Source organism: Hemicordylus capensis, chromosome 2, assembly GCF_027244095.1.
Source record: "Hemicordylus capensis ecotype Gifberg chromosome 2, rHemCap1.1.pri, whole genome shotgun sequence".
Lineage (NCBI taxonomy): Eukaryota > Metazoa > Chordata > Lepidosauria > Squamata > Cordylidae > Hemicordylus > Hemicordylus capensis.
Genome location: NC_069658.1, coordinates 322,076,049 through 322,095,831, shown reverse-complemented (window position 1 = coordinate 322,095,831; position 19,783 = coordinate 322,076,049). Strand labels below are relative to the sequence as shown.

Genomic DNA, 19,783 nt, shown 5'->3' with positions numbered 1-19,783 from the left:
GGAGATTTACTGAACCCCTGGCATGTCACAATACATGGTTACAAAACTGCGTTTCACTTGAAAGCTGGGCAGATAAGTCCATCATTTAAGTTATTAGAAAGGGCCTTTTCAGTGGTGGCACCCCATTTGCAGAACTCATCTCAGAGACACATGCCTGGCTCCAAGTCTTTTGTTCTTTTGGTGCTAGGCACGGACCTTTTTTTTAACCAGGGCTTGACATTTTGTATGGCCTTTTAGTGTTCTGCTTCTGATCTTATTTAGGCTGCTACTGCTTTTAGTTCTGTTCTGCAATTTAATGTTTTTCATCATTTTGTTTTATAATTGTGGACTACCATGAGATTTCACAGATGAGATATCAAGTGTTATAAATAAATACATATTCTCAACCACATAGCCTATTTAATCCATGTGTGACGAAAGGCTGAGCAAGACAACAAAAATAATCCTGACTCACACATCCAGCTGCCTAGAATAGTGGAGAAGATTTTCTTCTTGCTGCTATCCTCCATCTCAGTGAATGACAGATAGTTGAAATGGCGGGTGAGGCGTGGTGTGATGGCATTTCGTCCTCCACCAGGTGGTCCCATGGCACAGACAAAGTTAATATCCACAAGCTTCTTAAATGTACCTGATAAAACATTCCAAAGAAGAATGACAGCATATTTGAATGCCAAGATCCCCCAATAATTCAAAACAAAAATGCTATATCTATACTATATAGATGTTACTTTAAAACTACCCTGGCTGGCCTGGAAGGAAAACTTATAATGAACAGAGGCTAGGCAAAGAACTGAAGACATACCAATCTGTTTCCTATCGTACCAGCCTTTGTGATCCATCCACTGCCGGAGAAGCTCAATGGGCGGCTGTGCACCATAGGTCTCTAGGGCTGGCATGTTCAGGTCATCAATGAAAAATATGAAATATCTGCCAAGTGGAGGGCCAAAGACTCCCTTGCGCCTACATAGAACCACAAGAATTTACAATTTTGATTATAAACCACCATTAGTTCTTATAGATTGGTGCTACAGAAATGTAATACATACTTACATACAAATATAAGAAATATATGCAGGATCAGGCTCAAGGCCCATCTAGTCCAGCATCCTGTTTCGCACAGATGCCGCTAGAAGTCACAGGCAGGAATACATACATACATACATCTAAGGAGAACACATAGTGAAACTGCTCCAATCCAACGCAATTCAAAAGGTTAAAAATGGAGCCAAATACATCAGTAAAGTTCTGTATTTTCCTCACCCATTTCTTGATAAAGGAAAACTACCTAATGGACAAGATCCAGGGAACATCTGAAACACCACTGAGCTTCAGAAATACTGATATTTTATAGAAATGATAATTATGAATAAAAGATAGAGGGATGAGACTATTTAATTGGTGACTCCATATATAATCCATTCATGATCATGGGAAATGCATCAGTTTATCAAATGCAGAATACAGTATGTTCTTCAACGTGTCATTATTAGCTGGGAGAAATTCAAGATGTAATTGTATATTAATGATATTCTCAAGGTATATTGTACATAATCTTCCCACTAGTGATCAGTAGATAAAATAAACAAGTGTGGATGGTAAAGTAAAATAGCCACATTTCCATAGATCTTGTGGGGTATAATCAAAGCTGCCAAACTCAAGGGCTGACTCAAGGAATGATACAGCATTCCCCGTAAATGTTTAGTTCACAGGTTCTGTGAACGTTTACTAATAATAAAATCACAATATGCAGTGACTAGGAAAAATCAGTCAGGGATTAAAACAAACCCATCTTCAGATCATTCATTGAACAGTTGTCCTATGTCCATTTTGTCCATCATAGTAGTCCAACAGGGGTGCTGATTGGTGAGGGGTTCCTGCTATTGCTGCCAGCCTGCTTGCAGCTTCAGCCTTACTTAAGAGCCAATTCTCAGTTGCCTTTTGACCTGTCGCAAGCTCTAAGATTGATCAATAATGCTATCTTAATTTTACCATGTACACACTGAGCTATGAGTGCAAGGACATACAGAGAAGAATTATTGGGGGCTGCTCCTGATCTGTAGAATCCCCTTCTGCAGGAGGCTTCCCAAAGGCAATGCACAGACTCTAGCTTTGGGGAGTCTCTTGTAGAAAGGAATTCTACAGTTGAGGAGCAACCCTCAAGAATGCCTCTCTGCATGTCCCTGCACTCCTATCTCAGTGCATGAATGGTAAAATTAAGATAGCATTATCAGTCAGAGCTCTGATAGCCTTATTCATAGCTATCAATGTCCAGACCAAATTAAAAAGTCTAACACCACTTCTGGAAGATGCTCATGACCCTTAAAGGCAAATGTAGCCATCATGCACTGTGGCTTGCCAGGTGCTTAGCAATTTCCTCTATTGCAGTCTCAGACAAGAAACATCAACAGGAGATTTACTGAACCTCTGGCATGTCACAATACATGGTTACAAAACTGTGTTCCGCTTGATGGTTGAAAGTTGGGCAGATAAGTCCATCATTTAAGATATCAGAAACAAAGTGCCTTTTCAGCTCATCATCCAGAAGTGGTATTAGACTTTTTAATTGGACTAGACTGTGGTGTTCATTAATAAGGAGCCAAGAGGCTGGAGTTTTAATGCTTGCAAGGCTTTTAAGTTATATTTCATTTCATTGGTTTACACATATGCTATTTAATATGCTTTGCTAATATAAAACTTTGAGTCGGGGAGACTAATAATACAATCAACAAATGTATTGTGCACTTGTTTTTGGGATTTGTGTTTCTTATTAGCCTTTCTTATTAGCCTCAAGGTGGCTAACTTAACAGAGCAAAACAAAAACAATGAAAACAGAGTAAATAGTAAATGAGTTGGCAGCCAAAAATCCATAAAAAGGAGCATTGGTTACTCACAATGAAGGCTTCTTCTTGCTGATGGATTTGAGGACATCTCACATGGGTTATCCTTCCTGCATGCTCCAGGAGGAAGGACCATGTACATTACACAATGCTTTATAAGCCTGGGAAGGAGAAACCCCACCCAGTTCAAAAGTGAGAAGTACAGCAGTAGACACAGACACACGGACGGGTGGTGGATTGAGATGTCCTCAAATCCAATAGCAAGAAGAAGCCTTCATGATGAGTAACCAATGCTCCTTTCTCTGCTGCTGGATGAGGACCTCTCACATGGGACATGCCACCGCTAAAAGCCCCGGGTGGGAGCTTCAACATCTACTGAGATGGAAGAAGTTGCAGGATACACCTGACAAAGGCTGCTTGTGAAGAACAATGTAAGTAGAACTTGTAGTGTCAAATGAAGTTGGAAGGAGATGCCCAGGTGTCCGCTTGGCAGATTTTGGAAAGTGGTGCATTTGTGGAAAACTCAGCTGATGCCACCACAGATCTCATAGAGTGTGCTGTGATGTCGGAGGTGGTGGTGGTCGTAGATTCTGCACCTTGTAGGCCAGGATGATACAGGCCACATGGTGACAGTCATGGTGGAAACCTTCTGACCCATAGATGCTGGTATAAAGGAAATGAACAAGGCATCGGTGGAGCGAAAGGAAACTGTGAGTGACAGGTACACTTTAAGGCAGCATCACACATAAAGCGCATGCCATGCTTTCTCCAAGATACTGGCTTGGGACAAAAGGATGGGAGAACTATGTTTTGTGAGTGGTGGAAAACTGAAGGAACTTTAGGTAGAAATGAAGGGCTGGGTATCAGACAGATGGAGTCAGGAAAAAAATGCAAAAGTTCGGGTCAGCGGACAGGGCACGTGACCAATGTGATGGCCACGAGGAAGGCCAGTTTAAAGGAAAGGTGGAGGAGTGGTATAGAATGGATGGGTTCGAAGGATGCCGTATGTAGTACGTGTAGAACCTTATGTAAATTCCAGGAGGAAAACCTATACACTGTTGGAGGTGAGGTGAGAGTGGCGCCCCTGAGTAAGTGTTTAAGGTGAGGGTGCGAGTGTAGGACATATGTCAAAGATGTGGAGAGAAGGCCTGCTAGGGAGGCCGCTTGGCATTTGAGTGTTGGCCTTGAGGCCTTTATCTAGGCCATCCTGTAAGAAAAGGAGTAGTTCAGGGAGCCTGCAGTCTTCTCTGGAGAGTTTATGATGTTGGCACTAGTGTAAGAATACCCACCTTATGGACTGGTATATCATAGGAACTCTTCTGGATGTAAGAATAATGTCCAGAACCTTATGGGCATAACTGTGTTGCTTTAGGGTGTTCCACTCAGTTGCCATGCAGCAAGTTTGAACTAGGCTGGGTTGTGGTGAAGTATGGGTCCCTGGTGTTGGAGTTGTGGAGATACTGGAAGGAACCAGGGACCCACAAGGGTGAGACGTAATATTTCAGTGAACCATGGGTGCTGAGGCCAATGGGGTGCCACTAGGATCACCTGAGCCTTGAGAAGATGGATTCTGTGGATGGCTGAGGATCGGTATTGGAGGAAAGGCATACAGAAGTCCTGGAGTCCATGGCCTCTGGTCCTTTTGAGGGAAATTGGGAGAACCACCTTGTGAGCTTTGCGTTGACTGGCAAGGCAAAGAGTCCACTTGAGGGCCTGGGTCAGGAGCTCAAATGCATGATCATGTTTGCAACAATTGGACAGATTTATTTCATTCCTGCTGAGCCAGTCCGCTTGCGTGTTCAGGGACCTGCTGACATGATGTGCTATCAGAGAGGCCAGGTGAGACCTCCACCCATTATAATAGGAGGATCGCTTCCTGGTGAAGGGATCTTGATCTGGTGGCTCCATAGCAATTTACGTGTGCCTTCACCATGACATTATCTGTACAAACTAGTACATGTTGGGTTGTGCAGGATTGGCTGGAATGCATGGAGGATGAAGTGAATTCCAAAACACTTGAAACTGTGGGATTGCTCCTGTGGTGTCTACTTCCCCTGAGCTTAGTGATGTAGGCAATGAGCTCCCCAGCTGTAGAGACTGGCATCCACCGTCAGTATAACCTTGAGAGGGTCCAAGAAGATCTTGCCTCGAGAAATACGTGGTGGTCGAATCCATCGGGGAAAGGAATGGAGGACTTGTGCTGGCTGCTTGACTCTGTTTGAGTGCTGCTGTGTTATGCCAGTCTGATGAGCAAGAGTTTGCATAGGTGGAAATGGGCTCAACACACTGCTTCCAGGGATGCCACCATGGGACCAGAAGTTTGGCCATTGTAAGGATTGGCACTGTGGAGGCCATAGTAATCTGGTGAATCAGAAGGAGAATCTTCTATATGCAGTCTGGGGGAAGACTGAGATTATCTAAACAGGTTGTTCACCTTAACAGATGATCTGGTAGTGATTCCACAAAATTCATAAACATGGGTTCCGCAGCTGTGCAGATCAACTTCAGGTAGAACTCATTAGCTCCTTGAGACGCCTTTAACTGCCTCCTGCACATGCCCTGCAGTACCTCATAGTGGTGGTTAGGCGCCCTCCTTTCAGTTTCTTGATGGCATCTCCACGAAGTGGAGCTTTCCCATTCCTCTTTTTTCCACCTGTTTTGTTATTTATTTACTTTTGTAAGACCATAGCTTGCACTCTGCAGTGGGGATGGATGGGTGGGCTTTATGAATGTCATGGAATCACTACCAGATCTTCTGTTACAGGTAAGCAACCTGTTTATCTTGATAGTGATTCCATCGACAATCATAAACATGGGTGACTCACGAGCTTCTCAAGTGGAGGTGGGAGCTGCAAGCTACTGTAATACCGCCCTACCAAACTCAGCCACTGCTGCAGAGAGAAGGTCTAAAGTGCAGTGCTTGACAAACATCTGGTCTCATGCCCAGGACACAGCCATACAGATGTCTTTGAACCTGATCCCAGACAAATGAGCTGCAGACGTTGCGTATGCTCTGGTGGAATGTGCCTTTACTGAACCCGGAGGGGTCACCTTCTGCAAATCATATGCCATCTATATGAGCTCTACTAGCCAGTATGATAATTTCTGACGTGATGGTTGTTGGCCCTGATGCTGGCCCTTTACACAGACAAACAGATGCTTTGTCTTTCTAATCGTCTGTGTCCTCTTCAAGTAGAACATGATGGCCCTACTACGTACGTCCAGAGAGTGCATAGCATGCTCCAAAGGCGAAGATGGATTTCTGAAAAGGGTAGATAGTTCTATATCACTGTTTAAGTGAAAGTCAGAGATGATCTTTGGTCTGAACTCCGGATCTAAGTGCATCACCACCTTATCTGGATAAAATTTTGTATATGGCTCATCTATACGCAGTGCTAGTAACTCACTTACTTGTTTAGCAGTTATGGCCATGAGGAATAATGTTTTCAAGGTAACCAACTTCAAAGTAGCAGTTGCCATTGGCTCAAACAGTCTCTCTGTTAATGTTGTAAGCACTAGAGACAGACTCCACTTGTCTACTGGCTTTCTAACTGGCGGGTACAAGTTGTTTATACCCTTCATGAAGTCTTTGTATCTAGTGTGCATAAAGACTGTTTTACCATACCAACCACTGTGGTGAGATGAGATTGCTGCCATATACTGCATACCTTGATGGAGACATTAGCCAGTCCCTCTGACTTTAGGGATGTTAAGTATAGCAGTACCTCCTTTAGTGTTGCTCCTTTAATGTTTAATGTCTCTGGGTTTAAAGCGTCTTGATTCTGCATAAAAGCAGAACCTTTTCCATTTGGCCTGATAGTTTATCTTGGTTGACCTCTTTCTGTTATTCAGCAAATCTTTCTCAATAACCTATCTTCCATGCTGTGAGATTTAGTATGGTGAGGTTCGGATGTAGTATTTGACCATTTCTTTGAGAAATCTGGTCTGGCCACTGTGTGAGCCTCCTGTGATTCCTGCCAGAGAGTCTGAGTAGCTGCGGGAACCATGGCTGCCTTGGCCACCATGGAGTTATTACAATTCCTCTAGTTCTGTCCTGTAGAACCTTGGCTACTACCCTGTTGAGTAGGGGATACAGTGGATACAAGTAAAATGTACTCAGAGTCCACCAAAATTGGAATATGTCACCCTTGGACTGTTCTCCCAGACCCACAGTATTGTTTGCACGTCTTGTTCTGAGCGGTTGTGAACAAGTCGACTCTTGGAGTCCCCCAAGAGATGTACAGTTGTTCCAGAAGTAAGGGATTTAGTTCCCATTTGTGTTGCTGGAGTACATGATTTCTGCTCAACGCATCTGCTAGAGAGTTGTCCTGCCCTCTTAGGTGGATGGCTATCATATGGATATTCCTTGCAATGCCCCAGTTCCACATCTGTGCAGACTAAGTTGGCAAAGCAGTCTTGATACAGTGCCTCCTTGGTTGTTTACATATGCAATTGCGGTGGTATTGTCCATCTGAAGCTGGACTACATGGTTTTCAATGATGTCCTGGAATGCCTGAAGTGCTTTGAAAGCTGCCAGCAGCTCCAGGAAGTTTATGTGTGCTGTGTTTCCCAGGCAGACCAGAGACCCTGTATCCTTCTCTGTGACAGATGGGCTCCCCAGCCTTGCGTGGAGGCATCCGTTGTTAGTGTCAGTGTGGGAACTGGAGACTTGAATGGCATTCCTCTCTGGAGATTCTCGGGGTTGGTCTACCAATGTAAAGAGGCTAACACCTTCCTTGGTATCTCCAGGAGCTTGCCCTGAGGATCTACATTTGGGTGAAATACCGCCAGGTACCACAACCGAAGTTTTCTCAGCCTCAGCTTTGCATAATGCACTGTGGACATGCATGGAGCCATCAGGCCCAGGAGAACCTGAACTATCTTGGCCTTCTGTAGAGGTGCACTCTGGAATAGGCTCACCATATCTCGAATGCGAGCATATCTGTCTGCTAGTAGGTAAGCCCTGTGGCTGTCTATGTCCAGAACCGCCCCAATATTTTGTAGCCGCTTGGTGGGTTGTAGATGCAACTTTTCCCAATTGATTTAAATTCCTAATTTGTGTAGCAGAGACGTTACTACCTGTACGTGGGAGGTCAACTGTGTCTTTGTTCTCGCAGTGATAAACCAATCGTCCAGAATGGGAAGATGGAGATGCCCTGTATCCAAAGTTAGGCTATGATTACCGCCATGCATTTTGTGAATACCCTCGAGGCTGTCATCAAGCAGAAGGGTAGTACATTGTATTGGAATATCTCTGTGCCTACTGTGAAGCACTGGTACTTCCTGTGGTTTTCCTGTATGCTGATGTGAAAGTACACATCCTTCACATCCAGCGTTGTAATCCATCCCTCTTTGTGTAGAAATGGCAGGATTGTTTGAAACGTTATCATATGGAACTTCTGTACATCAATATACAGGTTTAACCAATGTAGGTCCATTATCGGGTAGATTCCTCCATCTCGTTTGGGTATTTGAAAGTATTGAGTAGAAACCCATTTGACTGTGAGCCCACTGCACTGACAAGATTGCCTGTTTCCCCAGCAGTACTTCAACCTCTTCCCTCAGAGTCATTGTTTCGGGGGTATATTTTATCCCCACAAACAGAGTCTTGAATTCTATTGCACATCCCATCATGATTATACGCAAGACCCAGCGGTCCAATGTTGTATGGTGCTATGCTGGGGCATGACTTGCCAGTCTTATGGTAATTCTGGCTAGCGCCAAGGTGTTGTCATTCCTTGAGCTGATGGGTGGAACTGTTGTTTTGTTGGGTAATAGTGAGCTCTGATTTTGATCAAAGTTGCTGCTTGGCCTGCTGTGCAGCCTTGTTTCAGTTCTGCTGATCAGGCCTATTCCTCGGAATGTAAGACGATTATAACGGTTGTAAGGTCTCCTGTATTCCTTATGCTCATTACGCCTGTATACTTTCTGCCTTCTCTGGAAGGACTGGTATCTGTTACCTGTGTATCTCTGAGACATAAATGACCTCACAGTGTTTTCAGTTTCTTCCGTTGTTCCATTGTATTGTCTGTCTCCTCTGAGAATAGATCCTTTCCGTCAAAATGCAGCACTTCTATACGATCACGCATATCTGGCTGCAGGGTGATTGATCGTAACCAAGAGTGCCTTCTCAGCATAACTGCAGATGTCAGGGTGTGTGATTCAGGTTCAGCTAAATGTCTAGCATTAGCTAACTGCTGGTGTGTTGCCGTTGTAGTTCTGATGAGAGTGCTTTCGAATTTCTTTTGAAATTCTGTTTGTGTAAGAGTAGCACGCTATTCAAATAGTTTCTCCCATAAAGAATGCATGAACTTAGACAGGCATGCAATATAATTAGCAATCTTGATAGAGAGGCATGATGTGGAGTACGTTCCTCTGCCAAGGATGTCGAGCTTACGTCCTTCTTTATCCGAAGGGGTAGTATGGCGTCTCCCTGTTTTGCATGATGAGGCACAATCTATGACAAGTGAATTTGGTATCGGATGTTTCATGAGGTATTTGTTGTCCTCTTCTTGAATCCTGTTTCCAGCTGCTTTGAGGTTGGTGTGGATGTGAATCACTTCCCATGCGGATTTCGCAGCCTTGGTGATGACTGGTAGCATGGGTAAGTACACTGGCTGCAGTCCTGCAGTCTTTTTCATACAATTATACACTGGGTCATCTAGGTCATTAATCTTCTGCTTCAAGTCCAGGCCCAGTACTTTTGCTATCTCAGCAATCTGCTGGTGGTAAGATTTCATTTCCTCTGTTGGTGAAATGGAAGGAGCTACAGCCACATCCTGGCTGGGCTCTGGGATGTGTTTGTCTGAACCCTCCCTGGAGGAGTCCGTAGCATAACTTTCTTCATCAGAAGAGTCTGAGCCATCATCAGGAGGTTGGTTGGAAGCACCCCACACGCTCCGAGCACTGTCTTCCGCTGATGTGGGTAGATCTCGTCTATCTTTTCTCCTTCCATCACTATTCTGAATTGTCTGAGTCGCCGAGTGTTGCAGCATCTGTGAAGATTGCGAGGGTACCCCTTGTAAGGGTAGAAAGGATGCTTGAATTGCAACTGTCCTTATCTGAGCTTTCAGTTGCTGTGGAGTCAGTGTCTGCACAGAGGTGTCTCTGACAGACTGTCTTACTGGTGTGACTTACGTTGCTGCTTGAGATAACTGCCGTCTCTGCAATTGCCATTCTCTAAGCAAGGCGAATTCCTCTGGGCATAAGGTAATGGAAGTGTCTCCCCAGCCTCTATGTGGTAACAACCCTGGAGTCTTACAGGGGCTTACATATGATATCGAAGATGTCTTCGGTATCGAAACATGTTGGTCAGAATCTTCTTCATCTTCGACGTTGAGTCCATGAGACAGGAAACCCTGAAACGTCGATGTTGAAGGGGTAGTCTCTCCTGATTGTAAGAGTTTAACAATATCTGGATCCAGCTTGGTTATGACATCGTGTTCAATGTCAAGTCCGGTGTCTAGTTCAGTGTTGATGTCCTGTTCAATGTCGATTTCACGTTCAATGCCAAGGGTGATCGATGTCCGCTCAGCCAGCCTCGATGCCTGGTCATTTCTTCTTGTTTTCTCACTTGATTGAAGTGTAGGTTTTGATGCCAAGGTAGGCATCAATGGAGGCCATTCATGGTCATGGGATTTGCTTGAGTGGCCACTCAGCTTTGACATCGAGACTGTCGGTATTGAGCACGGCATCAACAGCGACTGTTGCAGAGTCAGTGCTGGCGACAATGATATTGCATGATGTTGAGACCTTTCAAGTTGTAAATCCAATGGTGAGGAGTAGCCTCCGATGCATGGGCATGGTATTTCTTCTGAGACTTGTGTTTCTTGGCTGGCGGTGCATCCATTGACGGCTTGTCCTTTTGTTTTGCGCTTGCCTGCATGGCAGCCGGCCTTTTAAAAGGAACATCATCCTTAGAGGTCGAAGTAGTTGTTACCAACACCGAGAGTTTAGACTGCATTTGAAATGCAGTTCTCGGTGCAGTCTTCGAGGTTGAACTCGAAGTACTGGGGTGAAGTGCATCTTCCGTTAAAGCAACCTTTAGAAGCGTAGCCCTGTTTTTTAAAGTTTGCTTTGAGAAGCTGGAGCAGATTTCACAGGCTGCTGCACTATGGCCCTCCCCTAGGCAAGCAGAGCTGGTGGCCGTCCATTGAGGGGAGTTTCCTCCTGCAGTTTACACACCTTTTAAAGGTGGTCTTCTCCCTAGATTTCACACTCATGGGAGGTATGGAAAAATGAGCGAGGGGGTATACATAGACAAATAATCAGAATCAGTCCAGGGTTAAGCCAATATAAAAGATAAAACCAAGATAAAATTGCAAAGCTTTTCGTATGTTGTTACCATTCCAAAGTCAAAATCTGTAATGTTGATATGAATAATCTTTTCTTTTTTCTTTTAGGAGGAGAGCAAATAATTGTCGTTCTGAACTGATTTCAAGCTGTTGAAGAGATATATTAGCTATAATAGTTTATTTCTGAGGAGCTGACAAGATCTGAAGATGCGATTGCTAAGGCGCTCAGAAAGAAACTGAAAGGAGGATGCCTAACTGCTGCTATGAGGTACTGCGGGGCATATGCAGGAGGCAGATGAAGGCGCCTTGAGGAGCGAACAAGTTCTACCTGAAGTTGATCTGCGCCAGCGCAGAACCCATGTTTATGATTGTCAATGGAATCACTATCCAGATCAAGTGGTATCTATTATCATACTGAGGTAATGAATATGATTGGAGGAGGATAGGTGACTTTGGCCTTGTTCACTAGAAATCCGTGATCCAAGAATGTCCATAAGGTGTATTGCACATCTGATTCTGAATTCATGAGGGAAGGAGACATGATCAGGAGGTAATCTAAGAAAATACCCAGATTTCCTTCAGACAGAGACGTGCTACAAGAGGGGCCAGGATATTAACGAAGATTCTGAGCGCCAAGGAGAGGCCAAATGGAAGGGTCTTGTATTGGTAATGCTGGCTTGTGTATCTGAAGCGGAGAAGGGTAAGACTCAAGGGGTGGATCAGCACATATAGGTACACCTCAGTCAAGTCCATGAAGATCATTAAGTTGGTGGTGGAGAGATTCTGCAATGGATTAAAGAGTCTCCATTCAGATCTCACCAGTTTTGGTGTTGTAGGCCTCCAAGGTATGGTTCGCGTTTCATCTCCTGACTCTCACTATGGGGTTAAGCCCTTCGTATCATCCATTAATTCATACATAAAGGATATGATACCTTATTTCCAAATTGGAAGGGATGAGAATACCAGGGAATTCGGTGCTTGCTACCCTAGACATTTCAGCTCTCTAAACTAACATACCTCTGGAGGAGGCAAGAACTGTTATTTCTGACATTTTAGATCAAAGAATAGTTTTGGACCCTCCTACTTTCTTTTTGTTAGATTTAGTTGATATTAGTCGATATTATTTTTGAACATGGCTATTTTAAATTTCAAGATGACTTTTACATTCAAAAATGGGACACAGCTATGGGAAGTGCGTTTGTTCCCAGTCTAACCTGCCTCTATATGTCGTGGTTTGAGAATTCATTCATTATGAATTAGGAACAAAATCCTTTCTTTAAGAATATTTGTCTTTTTAAACGCTTTATAGATGATATTTTGGTGATTTTTGATTATGTGTCCCAGATTCAAGAATTTGGCATATGGGTTAACACCTTATACCCTACTGTAAAATTTTCATGACAATATCATCATGAGAAGGTTCCTTTTCTGGATACTTATATTTTGAAAGACCCAGATGGTATTATTTCATTTAGTTTATATAGGAAACCATCTGATAGGAATACCCTTTTGAGATTTGATTCCTGGCATCCTGATGAATTAAAGCAATCCCTCCCATATGGACAATTTTTGAGAGTAAAGCGCAATGCTACTAGACTACCACAGAGAATCCCAAGTGCTGGCAGGTCAACTTTTGAGTAGAGGATACAGTGAGGGAAATAAGTATTTGATCCCCTGCTGATTTTGTCCGTTTGCCCTCTGACACAGAAATGACCAGGCTGTAATTGGAATGGTAGGTTTATTGTAGCTGTGAGAGACAGAATAACAACAAACAAACCCTCAAAAGCCCAGTGCCCAAAAGTCAGCGATGGATTTGCATTGTAGTGAGGGAAATAAGTATTCAATCCCTTCACAAAAGATGTCTTAGTACTTGTGGCAAAACCCTTGTTGGCAATCACAGAGGTCAGACATTTCTTGTAGTTGGCCACCAGGTTTGCACACAACCCAGGAGGGATGTTGTCCCACTCCTCTTTGCAGATCCTCTCCAAGTCAGAAAGGTTTCGAGGCTGATGTTTGGCAACCCGAACCTTCAGCTCCCTCCACAGATTTTCTATGGGATTAAGGTCTGGAGACTGGCTGGGCCACTCCAGGACCTGCATGTGCTTCTTCTTGAGCCACTCCTTTGTTGCCTTGGCTGTGTGTTTTGGGTCATTGTCATGCTGGAATACCCATCCACGACCCATTCTCAATGCCCTGGCTGAGGGAAGGAGGTGCTCACCCAAGATCTAACGGTACATGGTCCCGTCCATCGTCCCTTCGATGCGGTGAAGGTGTCCTGTCCCTTTAGCAGAAAAACACCCCCAAAGCATAATGTGTCCACCTCCATGTTTGACGGTGGGGATGGTGTTCTTGGGCTCATAGGCAGCATTCCTCCTCCTCCACACACGGCGAGTTGAGTTGATGCCAAAGAGCTCGATTTTGGTCTCATCTGACCACAACACTTTCGCCCAGTTCTCCTCTGGATCATTCAGATGTGCACTGGCAAACTGCAGACGGGCCTGTACATGTGCTGCCTTGAGCAGGGGGACCTTGCGGGCACTGCAAGATTTCAGTCCTTCGCGGCGTAGTGTGTTACCAATTGTTTTCTTGATGACTATGGTTCCAGCTGCCCTGAGATCATTGACAAGTTCCCCCTGTGTAGTTCTGGGCTGCTTTGTCACCGTTCTCATGATCATTGCAACTCCACAAGGTGAGATCTTGCATGGAGCCCCAGACCGAGGGAGATTGACAGTTGTTTTGTGTTTCTTCCATTTGCGAGTTATCGTGCCAACTGTAGTCACCTTCTCACCAAGCTGCTTGGCGATAGTCTTGTAGCCCAGTCCAGCCTTGTGCAGGTCTACAACCTTGTCCCTGACATCCTTTGACAGCTCTTTGGTCTTGGGCATGGTGGTGAGTTTGGAAGCTGAGTAATTGCTTGCTTCTATGGACAGGTGTCTTTTATACAGGTACTGTAACAAGCTGGGATTAGGAGCACTCCCTTACAGAGGGTGTTCCTCATCTCAGCTCGTCACCTGCGTATAGTGAAAAGACACCTGGGAGCCTGAAATCTTGCTGGTTGATAGGGGATCGAATACTTATTTCCCTCACTACAATGCAAATCCATCGCTGACTTTTGGGCACTGGGCTTTTGAGGGTTTGTTTGTTGTTATTCTGTCTCTCACAGCTACAATAAACCTACCATTCCAATTATAGCCTGGTCATTTCTGTGTCAGAGGGCAAACGGACAAAAACAGCAGGGGATCAAATACTTATTTCCCTCACTGTACCCGAGGGAAACAATCAACAGAGCTAAATTTAGAGCTAGTAGGAAAGATAGGAGGAGCCTGATCTGTAACAGTAATCAAAAAATGACAGAGGGACAGAGAATAACTTTTTTCTTATTATTCTCTCCCTTGGGGTATAAAATTAAGAACATCATTAGACGCAAATGGAGCATAGTAAGTGACATTCCGGGATGTGATTGTTTGCCATGCATTGCGTTCAGGAAAAATAAAAGCATACGTGATATATTGATATGCGCAGACATTGGGAGCTCATATATTGAGGGACAAGGCCCTTTTGGCTTCTTGAAGTGTGGCAAATGCAAAGCCTGCACTTTTTGTGAAGAAACAAAACAGTTTAAAAGCCCCATAGATGAAAGCATTTTTTACCTTCGTTTCATGGCCAATTGCAGCACACGCCAGGTAGTGTACATCATTGAATGTCCATGTGGATTATTATATATTGGACAAAGCATGAGACCAGTTAAAACTCGAATTCTGGAGCACCGCTCAAAAATTAAGAACAAGATTGAGGAGGCCCCCCTTGGGCCCCCCTAATGGCCCTCCCATTATATGCAGATGGAACACTTTTTATAGATCTTAGGGAGCTGGCACTTTTTTGCAGTTTTGATGCATATTTAGAGCCTTTGTATCTACTTGCAGTAGAAATGATCTGGAGGTGACAATGGGGTGGTCCTCAACATATATAGATAGATGTGCACCAACAGCAGATAAGGATGAGTTAGTTTTGACAGATAGACCACAGGGTCAACTGTAGGGTATTCACGTTGATTTCTGGGCTTATCATTGTATCCAGTGGAACTATACAGCTCGGATTGACATGTTCCATTCTCACACACTTTTGCTCAGTTTGGTTTGATGGACTGTGGTAACTGACACACCATCAGTTGGTATATCGTTTGTGTTACATGGCCTGTTTAAGGGGTTAATCAGATTGGCTATGTTGAGACACAGCTTGAAGTAATCATGAGAGCATGTGATTAGGTGGATGATTAGGACTGTTAGTTATTTCAGCTACAACCCATTATAAATCATTGTCTGTGGGTGTATATAAGAAAACCCAATAACATTGGGGAAACACATAATGAATGATGAACAGGCAGGCACGAGAGAGACAGTGGCCGCCTGAGTAAAGATTTTTTGCGGAAAAGGCATTGCCTGAGATATAAAGAGATATATCAGGTATCTGTATCAATGGGGCAAACTTTGTCATTACTTTGGGATTGAGTATCATATATATGAAATTTTGTAATTTGCATTTGTAATTTTGTAGTTAATATTTGCCCATGAGGAAGAGAGGTTACCTCGAAACTGGCTCAGAACCCGGGTGCCTGTCAGCACTGGCACTTCTACAGAGTGTTTCCAGAATTACAGAGTGTTACCAGCTATTTCAACTTGACACTTTTATGGAATGGAATCTGTGATTCTTGGCACTTCCACAGAGCGGTATTTACCATCTTATTGGAGGATATCCACGTTGGTGGATTGGACATTTTGAGATAGTACATTGTTTGTTCCTTTATGACCCATTGGGCATTTATTAAGACTGTAAAAATCGATAATGGTGGTTATTATTTTACATATTCATTTGCTATCTCCTGATGTATGCACACATGTGAACATATAGTTGATTTATATCATTCAAGCTATGTATATATATATTTATATTTGTATATTTAGAATTTTGGGATTTTGTATATTCTATTGTTTATTTTTACTGTTTATAGTGTTGTGATTATTTCACTATGTTGTTTTTGATTTATGTATTATAATGTTTTCAGTTTATACTTATGTTTTTGGCATCTTCAGGGGAATCATTTTCTTCATGATGGTTGATCTAGGCATTCTCTCTAGAGAGTCCTATAAAGAGGATTAATAAGACATATATAGTCCATTGTATTCTTCAGACTTTTATGCATTGGTCTGACATGGGGCATTTCTTTGTTGTTGGCCTCTCACTATGGGAAGGCAGGCTGGATCAGCTGAGAGACCCTCCTGTACCAAAATCAGCCGAAGAAGAGAGCTCTCACTGGGCGGCCACTTCTGGTGTTCAGACATAGGGCTGGAAACTTCCCATGGAGACTCCAAAAGGGGTGCTGTGGGGTGTGCGCTCACAATTTTTTGATGTCCACTCAGTTAATTTTAGATCCCGCTCAGGTTGAATCAGGAAGATCCCACTCTGAATCCATGTGTGCACACACTGCCTTTATACTGCCACTCAGAACAAAACTCATTCCGCAAACAGATGAAAAAAATTAGAGAGAACGCCGGTGAGCTCTCCGCACTGGGGGAAAGAATGAAGTCTTCTTTCCCTTAGGGAGAAGGACATTCCTATGTAATAATAGAGAGAAGGCTTGGCTAAGGAAGAAAAGGCTGTCTCTGGTGCAGGATGCAGGAGTAGAACGGAGCATTGGTGTCCACTTACCGTGAAGGCTCCTTCTTGTTCTTGATGCCAGGGACATCTCTGGGTTATCCTTCCCCACAAGCTCCAAGCAGGACAGATACTGTGAATAAACAAAACAGATAGTGCCCGCCCACTTGGGGCTGCAGAGGATAACCCCGCCCCAGTTCTCTGTTCGAGCGAGGCAGTAGCAACAAATAAACTGGACACGTAACCCGTTAACACAAACAACATTAGGTAGAACTGTAACGGACAGGTACCTTTTATTAAGGAAAAACATGGATACGAAAGGTTTCACCTGTCTAACAGGTAGACATGCCTTCCGTCCAACGGGACCAGGCGGAGCGTACCACTGGGTGGGTCGAGATGTCCCTGGCATCAAGAACAAGAAGGAGCCTTCACGGTAAGTGGACACCAATGCTCCGTTCTCAGTTCTTGATGCCAGGGACATCTCTGGGGACATACCCCAGCTTGGTCCACAGGGAGGGAAACCGCTTCCGCCTAGTCCCATGGGAGGACCTGCTGAAGGATCCTTCTGCCAACGGCCGCCTGGATAGTGGCGTGTGTCTCAATCTTATAGTGCTTTGTGAAGGTTGAGGGCGTAGACCATGTTGCCGCTCTGCAAATATCCTGAACCGGAGAGTGTGCTGAAAAGGCCGCTGAGGCCTCTGCTGATCTAGTGGAATGTGCCGTGATTCCGGGAGGCGGGCTCTTGCGCATAGACTGATAAGCCAGTACTATGCAATCTTTAATCCAGCGAGCGATGGTTTTTGCGGAAACGGCGGACCCCTTTCCCTTTACGCGAACTTCCACGAACATGGAGTTGGTGTTGCGTAGGGAAGCTGTGCGTTTGATGTAAGTTTTTAAGCATCTACGCACGTCCAGCTTGTGCCAGAGCTTTTCTCGTTCATGCGCCGGACGAGGACAGAATGAAGGCAGAAAAACGTCCTGAGATTGGTGAAAGATGGAAGGCACCTTCGTGCGTACGAAAGGATCCGGTATCAGCCGTACCACCTCCTTTTGGAACACACAGAATGCTTTATCGACCGAAAGAGACCTCAACTCTGAAATACAGCGTGCCGACATGATAGCCACCAGGAAGGCCAATTTCTTTGTTTCCAGTGGAATGGAGGATATTGGTTCAAATGGAGGGTGCTGTAAAGCGGAGAGTACCAGATGGAGGTCCCATGATGGGAACCTGTGTATTACTGGAGGCGATAGGAGGGTGGCTCCTCTCAGGAAACGTCGCAGGTGCGGAAATGAGGACAGAGACTCTTGGGGTCTGCCTGAGATAAGGCCCAGCAACGATGCAGCCTGGCGTTTTAGGGTGTTGGGCTTGAGGCCCTTGTCTAACCCATCATGAAGGAATTGCAGGAGGTGTTTGATGGAAGCCGACCCCCAAGGGATGGAGTGCAGAGAGGACCATTTGAGGAACGCCCACCAGGTTGTCTGGTATATCCGATTCGTGGAAGGCCTTCTAGATGCCAAGATCGTTTTCATGACCGCCGTGGAATAGCCAAACTCCTTTAACAAGCTCCGTTCAGTTTCCAGGCGGTCAGCCTTAACCACGCTGGGTCGGGGTGGTAAACCGGTCCCTGGGAGAGCAGGTCTTCTCTCACAGGTGGTTGCCATGGATCCTCCTCTGCCATGAGAACGAGCTCCAAAAACCATGGCCTCCTGGGCCAGAAGGGGGCGACTAATATGACTCGGGCCCTCAAGAGGCGAATCCTCCTGATGACCCTGGTCAGTAGAGGAGTTGGGGGGTAGGCGAACAGCAGCCCCTCGGGCCACGGGCTGGCCAGGGCGTCCACTGACGTCGCTCCCTGAGCGGGGAACCTGGACATGAACTGGCACACTTTGGAGTTTATCGGGGACGCAAACAAGTCCATGCAGGGTACGCCCATGCGTAGGGTTAGAAGGTGGAAGACCTCTGAGTGAAGACTCCATTCCCCTGGATGAATGTCCTCCCTGCTTAGCCAATCGGCCTTTGTGTTTAGCTCCCCTTTGAGGTGATGAGCTATTAGGGAATGAACGTTTGCCTCCGCCCAGTTTAGTAGAAGCATTGCCTCCAGGTGAAGGGAGTGTGATCGAGTGCCCCCCTGACGATTGACGTGTGCCTTTGCTGTTGTGTTGTCCGTTTTTACTAGGACGTGGCGATCCCGAATTGTCGTTTGGAAGGCGATGAGGGCTAACCAGATGGCTCTCAGTTCTCTCCAATTGATACTGTGTGCCTTTTCCGCGGGATCCCATCGACCCTGAGCCGAAAGGTGGAGACAATGAGCCCCCCATCCCCTGTCGCTCGCATCCGTCGTGACCAAAACTCTTGGTGGATCGAGGAATTCCTTTCCTGCAAACAAGCTGAGCGGGCTCAACCACCACCTTAGAGCTTGGCGAACTTGTTTCGGAATCTGTAGGTACAGGAGCTTCCTCTTTGCGATGGAGTGCTGGTGAGGTAGGAGGAACCATTGCAGCGGTCGAAGATGGAGTCTTGCGCACGGTACGACGTCCAAGGTTGCGACCATGAGACCCAATAGCCTGGAGAGGGACATCAGTCGACTTCTTGATGACATCAGGGCCGTCTTGACCTCCCTTGTGATGATCTTGAACCGGTCCCAAGGTAGGTACAGGCGGTCCTCCGCTGTGTTCATCACTACCCCGAGATGTTGCAGGTGGTGTGTTGGTTCCAGATGGCTTTTGTGGTGGTTGATAAGGAATCCGTGAGCCTCCAATTCCTGGAGAGTAACCTGCAAGTCCCGCTGAACCTCCTGGAGGGTGGGGGCTTTCAGAAGCAAATCATCCAGGTACGCAAACAGTCTGATACCCCTCATGCGCAGCAGGGCGACCAACGGTGCCAGAACCTTCATAAAGATCCTGGGGGCTGCTGATAGGCCGAACAGTAAGGCCGCGTATTGGAAATGATTGCCTGCGTATTTGAAGCGTAGGAGGTGCCTGCTGTCGGGGTGAATGGGC

At 45.3% G+C, this 19,783-nt stretch overlaps 1 protein-coding gene across 2 annotated transcripts in view; it reads right to left on the bottom strand.

The window, feature by feature from the left end:
• The window catches only part of DNAH1 (dynein axonemal heavy chain 1), a 280,454-nt gene that overhangs the window by 84,395 nt on the left and 176,276 nt on the right, over positions 1–19,783 (bottom strand). For both annotated transcript variants that reach the window (XM_053298325.1, XM_053298327.1), the window contains 2 exons: positions 803–960; positions 455–628 (listed from right to left, as the gene is read on the bottom strand). In XM_053298325.1, the coding sequence (XP_053154300.1) occupies positions 455–628; positions 803–960 (332 nt within the window). The remainder of the gene's footprint in view (positions 1–454; positions 629–802; positions 961–19,783) is intronic.